This window comes from Lontra canadensis, unplaced genomic scaffold (assembly GCF_010015895.1).
Source record: "Lontra canadensis isolate GAN:19392208 unplaced genomic scaffold, GSC_riverotter_1.0 scaffold1293, whole genome shotgun sequence".
Classification (NCBI taxonomy): Eukaryota; Metazoa; Chordata; class Mammalia; order Carnivora; family Mustelidae; genus Lontra; species Lontra canadensis.
The window spans coordinates 6,519-12,780 of record NW_022632277.1 but is presented as its reverse complement, the minus strand read 5'-3'; the positions used below and the strand labels follow the sequence as shown (position 1 = coordinate 12,780).

The 6,262-nt window shown below is 42.5% G+C and overlaps 1 protein-coding gene across 1 annotated transcript; it reads right to left on the bottom strand.

The window, feature by feature from the left end:
* Positions 1–4,593: 4,593 nt before the first annotated feature.
* LOC116863470 (tumor protein D55-like) lies at positions 4,594–5,567 on the bottom strand. The gene is given in 1 exon segment (XM_032850917.1): positions 4,594–5,567. A coding segment is annotated over 1 exon segment (780 nt). The 5' UTR covers positions 5,374–5,567.
* Between the last annotated feature and the right edge of the window lie 695 nt (positions 5,568–6,262).

Genomic DNA, 6,262 nt, shown 5'->3' with positions numbered 1-6,262 from the left:
AAACTCTTTATCTCTCCATCCATTTTGAATGTCAGTCTTGCTGGATAAAGTATTCTTGGCTGCATGTTCTTCTCATTTAGTGCCCTGAATGTATCTTGCCAGCCCTTTCTGGCTTGCCAGATCTCTGTGAACAGGTCTGACGTTATTCTGATGGGCTTTCCTCTGTAAGTAAGGAGCCTCTTTGTCCTAGCTGTAAAGCCTACATGTGTATGATCGCACAGATCAGTTCCCATCTGACTGAGTCTTGTCTCTTAGTTCTAATGTTCTAAAAAGAAAGTTTAGCTCAGACAAGTCTGAATTTTTCCCCTAAGTTAGGTAACTATTTCTTCTCCAATTGGCTTCAAGTTTTGGGAGTAGGAGAAAGAAAAGAGGAGGGTATCCTTGAAGAGGTGGCACTATCTTGGATGCATTGCTTTCAAAGCCATGGGTCTAAGGCAGGGTAGCCAGGACTGGGGTGGAGGTAATCAAAACCTTCAACTTCCAGAAGAACCGATTTCTCTTCTTGAGATGGTCAATTATTTAAATGGTAGTAGAAATAAACAGGTAATGAACCTTTAAGTTACCTGGTGAACTCTCAGGAATTGCCAGGCATTTTTGACTGGGACCTGCTTAGTAATTTCTGAGAGGTTATCAAGTTGTAGGATAATGTGCTTGTACTAGCTGGCCATTATTTGTAAGGCATTCTTCCACTCATCTCTTGGCTTATGTGAATGAGGCTCTGGACACTAGAAGTTGTGGTATCACTGAGTTTCCCACAAAGCCTCTAGTTAGCCGGAATGGGGCATGATCTCAGATCTGATGACTGCATTAAGATTCCAGTAGTTTTTTTTTTTTTCAAGATTTATTTATTTGAGATGAGGTGGAGGAGGGCAGAGGGAGAGAATTCTCAAGCTGACTCCCCACTGAGCATGGAACCCGACCCAGCACTCAACATCACAACCCATGAGATCACAAGCTGAGCCAAAACCAAGAGCTGGATGCTTAACCAACTGAACCACCCAGGAGCCCCAGCTCCAGTAGTTTTGATAGAGTGGCACTCATCCTTTTTTCTTACATAGGAGTTCATGGGCAAGAACTATACTTTCATAGTCCAGATAAAACTGACCTCATATCCTGGCAGAATCAACACGTAGCACCCTCTCCTTGATGGGTAGAACCATCAAGAACATTGACTATCATTATCAGAAGACCTACAAAGTTATGAGCCAGAGGTCACTGCTCACTTCTCTGCAGTTCATATAAACCATGAGAATAGGTGTGTGATATAGTTTCTGTCAAATCTGGAGCTTAGAAGTAAAGTATCCTCCAGAAGTTGCTGGTCAATTTCTCTAGGAATGATGTTAGCAGTTTGCTGTGGGTGTGTATGATGCTAATGTACAAGGGCTTTGTATTCTACTCCCATCCTACCAGTTGCATGTGGAGTGTCATCTGTGAGAATTAGAACTTTTGACCCTGTCTCCACCTTCTACCCCAACCCCTACACTCATATGGGCAGTGGAAGACCAAGAAAACAGAGCCTCAGGGAATTTTGTTCCACTATCCCTCTCAACCAGTGGTTCTTAGGAGTTGAGCCAGACCTAGGAATGGGCATCTTTGAAGGTTCACATATTCCAGGAAGTAGAGGAAATTGCATCCTGAAGTGGTCAGGTTAAAGTTAAATAGACTGAAGCTAGGCTACAAGATCCAGATAGGGCTAGATGAACAGAAGGGATCAAATTATGAAGATAGATTACAGAATGAGAAAAAGCAACACATGAGAAGAGTAGAACCAAGTAGAAGAAAGGAAGTCTGGAGGAAACCTTTAATCCAGTATCCAAGTGTTCACAGAGATCATTTATCTAATGTCCATGACTACTGATGCAGGTATGCTGAAATCCAATAAAAGAGCCAAAACAAAACTGCACAGCTCCATTATTGTTAGTATTAACTCTTTAATTCTACATCCTTATCAACTTGCAAATTTATCCATCCCTCTCTCCTTTGCAGTTGTTTCCTAAGTCAGAGATTCTATCTCTTAATACTTCTCAATCTATTTCTATAATGACCAGAGTGATCTAAAACTCATTTAACTTAAGCACCTTCAATGCCTTTCTATTCCCTACAGAATTACTGAGAGTATATAAAACTATTTATGATCTTGCCCCATGCTATTTCTCTACTCTCGTCTCTCTCTTGACCCAATGACTTATTGGTATTTCCTGGAACGTGCCATTCTATTACATTCCTACATGACTTAGTTTTTCCAGATATTATCTGCAGTGTTCTACACTTATCAGTCTGGCAAATTCCTGCTAGTATTCTATGACTTTCTGCCTCTCTGAAATCTTCTCTGAGTCTCTGAAATCTTTCTATCGAGACAGAGTTGAAACCACTTTCTTCACAGACTTCCCCTATTGTAGTACCTACTGCAGGGAATCATAGTGATTTGAGAATCCATTTCTAAAAAGCATGGACCATGCTTAATTTCAGTGCTTTCAGAGCTTGGCACCAGGCCTGACACATGATAGGGTCTTAAATTATCACTTTTTAAAAATGATTTTATTTGAGACAGAGAGTGAGAGAGCACAAGAGCAGGGGTGAAGGAGAGGGACAAATAGAATCCCCTGGGGACAGGGAGCCCAGTGTGGGGCTCAATCCCAGTACCCTAGGAGCATGACCGTGCTGGTCATGGGCAGATACTTAACTGACTGAGCCACTGAGGTGACCCTTAAATTATCTTTGAATAGAGAAGCAAAATGCTTTGTTTAAAAGTGGGAGGAACTTGTCAGCAAGTTGTTGATAAACTTTTGGGTCCAAGATTCAATGTCTAAAATATGTGATATTCATTCCTTCATTAATTCAACAAGTGTTTCTAGAGCCAGGCATGGGAATAAAATGATGAATAAAAAGAGATATTTCTTTACTGCTCTTAGGGAGTTGAAGATTTATTGGGGAAAACTGTTACTACACTTGCTTGAATTATTAAATAAAATAGAACATATTCGGTGTTTGGCCCAGGATGTCAGCCTGAGATTTTCCCTAACACCAGGCTTTCTACAGTATGAGATCAAAGCTTTTGCCTGTTGGGCTACTTTATGTATGTTGCAAGTTTGTGTTTAGTTCTTTAGCACAGAAAAAAACATTTTGGTTGATGAATACTACAAAGTAAGAAACAAACATGTAAACAGTGGAATATCTTGTTTTAATCCAAGCAAAACTTTGTGTTTAGAAATCTGTAGAGGTTGAGATACACAAGTGACTTTATAGTTTACCAAATGCTTTTGCGTTTACTGTGGTTTTTGGTTTTGCTTAAAGGAAAACCAAAGAATAGGGAGGCATTTAAGAATCAACAAAACAAGATCACCTTCTTAGATTGGAGGGACAACCTTTAGGTGGTGGTGACATGTTATAATATATCCCAAGAAAATAAAGTTCCTATACCCCTGCTGAAAATTAAAAAGACACAGACTTCTATTTCAGGCAATGTGACTGGAGGAGTGAAAGTAGCTGCTGGGTCTGGCATTTTGAAATTGGAAAAGGAATCCCTTCCCTATGCACCCCTCCCCAAATCCCCTGAGGGCTCAAGTTGTATTTCCTTCTCAGTTGGGGTCAGTTTTAAAAGAGGACAGACTTGGGATTCAAAGACACCAGTGATGTATAAAATCAGTTAAGCACCCTCAGAGGCATAAGGGCCAGCATTACAGGAAATGAGCATTCTGTTTTAAATGTTGCATTGTTGCTTAAGACAGGGGTTTATCTTTCTTGAATTTGGCTATGCTATTTTCCTTCTAGCCCCTCAACTGGAGGTAGTAACAAACTAGGAATTGCTGCAGAACAGAGAACCATTTTTTTTTTTTTTAAGGTGGCATGCTGTTGTGGTAGACACATGCTGCTTCAACAGTTAAACTTCCATACATAAAAAGATTAAGAAGCACAAGGCAAAATAAAGTTGCAGTTTCAGCTTGAGTCCAAAGTAACAATCCCCTAAATTGATGCTAAAGTTACTTTGCTTAATTAAGAGCTTAAAAAAAATCAAGTTTTAAAAGCTAAAATATTATGCAAAAACTAATCTACTAATATTTTTCCTTTCTGAGGGTCTCAGAGGAAAGGAGTGTTCTTGATCATCCTTTTTAAAGTAAAAATTGTAGGCCAGGTAGAGCTTCAAGATTTATTTTGAGATTTAGGGCAGGAAGGAAATGAGGAGGGGATAAAATTACAGATTATTTCATACCTTTTTCCAGTTTTAAAAAGAAAGCTACTTTGACATTATAAATAGAGTAGTTTTTCTGAAAAAGAGTGGGGGTGGGCCCAAAATCTCTCTGAAGCCATTGTCCTGTCCATTTAAATGCAACTCCAGAAGGCTAGTACAGCAATACATTTCATCTACTAACTTTAGTGTAAAATAACTGGTACAGAATGTTGGGGTCTCTCTCTCAACAACAGCAAATACATATATACAAATGGGAATTATTGTTCTCAAAACTGGCCTCTGTCCATTTCCTGAATTAACTTTAACATTGTGGTTTAGTTGTTTTTGATAGGCAGAGTCGCAATTGTGATGAGGAAAAGGAGTTCTTGCACTAGTTAGGTGGCCAGGCAAGGTAACCAAGGGGTTCATTCTGGCTCCAGAAAGGGCAGAAGGTCATGCCCACTGACTGCAACCAGATCATCTCTACTCCTCAGAACTGGATCGACTCCACTCCACTGAACTGGATCATTCCCACTCCTGGAAAGTGGAAGTGGATCGTCCCTACTCCCTGAAGCTAGGAGCGAATCATCTCCACTCCCAGCTGAAGAAGGAAGGCAGTTACTGCTAAACTCTCTGTCACCCGCAACTCTGGACTTGATTGCCCCCATCAGACCTTCAAAAGATCTGAATGTGGTTGACTTCTTCATGTCTCCAAGCTTCCTGCGAATGGCAGAACCCATGGTGGACAGGGCAGCTGATGTCTTTTGTTTCATGTAAACACTGGAGACTTGAACATCAGGCCAGCCTTTGGACAGATTCTGCCTTAGCCCCACCAAGGCTATGAGGCCCAGCTTCCTCTTGAGCTCCATGCAACATCTTTCTTTGGCTGCCAGAGCGTGGCGTAGCGTTATAACTTCCTCTTCCACTTTAGTGAGCTCGGATTTGAGCTCCTTTCATTCAGCCTCTCTGAGATCCTCTGGTTCAGCAGTCAGGTGGGATTCATGTGTGTTTGCTTAGGTCACTGTCATGGTACCTGGCATGGAATGGGAAAGATCTTCATGAAGAGAGTCCAGGTCCAGTTCTTGGTACAGAGAGTCGTACATGTAGCCAGCAGAGAAATAATATTGGCCAACAGGGGTGAAATCTAAACCTGTGGGGTCCAACTCTTGGCTGGTGGTGTGGGGCTCTGGGAATGATGGATCCATATCTTAGGGGGTGGAACAGCCTCCTTAGCGGGTAGTTGGTTGTTCTGACGTTGCTCTGACATGAGAAATGGATGCCTCCGCTCAACGGGTCCACTTCCAGGTGAGGATAGGGAGTAGGTGGGTGGGGGCAGGGCCTTTCCCTGCTGGCTTGGTGGTGAGGAGGCGGGATTTCCGAACCAAAGGCAGCGGCAGAAGGACCCCACCCCTCCCAGAGGAACTTACTTGCAAACCTTGGATATAGGGGCGTGCCAGGCCGGATGGAGACATCCAATCAGTGAGGCATGCATATATTTACTGTGGTGAATTGAAATTCAGTTGGTCACTCATATTGCCGATGGAGAATGACTGTGCAGTTTTCCCTGTGTGTTGCAATCTCTTTGGCCACCGGTGTGTGGGCCGGGCTCAACTACCTCTATAAAGGTTAGTCTGTGAGGCTGGGTTGGGGGGAGTAGTAGCAGTAGTCGTTGGGGTAGTCGTTGGGTGATAGTCATTGGGAGTGGCCTTGCCACCGCCAGTGGCGTCGTTGGGGGCGTAGTTGTTAGTGTAGCCCTCGGGGAGCAGCCTTGTCCTGGGAAGCAGCCTCATCAGAGGAGGAGAGTCTGTCCTCGTCGTCGTCGCCTCTTTGTAAGAGACGGCCCCTACTGGTTGGTTTGATTTTTGATGCTTGGCACGAAATAAAGCTTTGCTTGATGTTCGCTTTGCATCAGTCTTGTTCCTTTGATCACAGACCCTAACACTTATTACATCATATGCCCTCCTTATATTCTTCACCCTCTTACCTCATCCCCTTATCCCTCTTCCTTCCAGCCACCCTCAGTTTGTTTACTATGAATAAGAGACTCTTATGGTTTGTCTTCTCCTCTAATTTTGTCTTATTTTATTTTTCCTC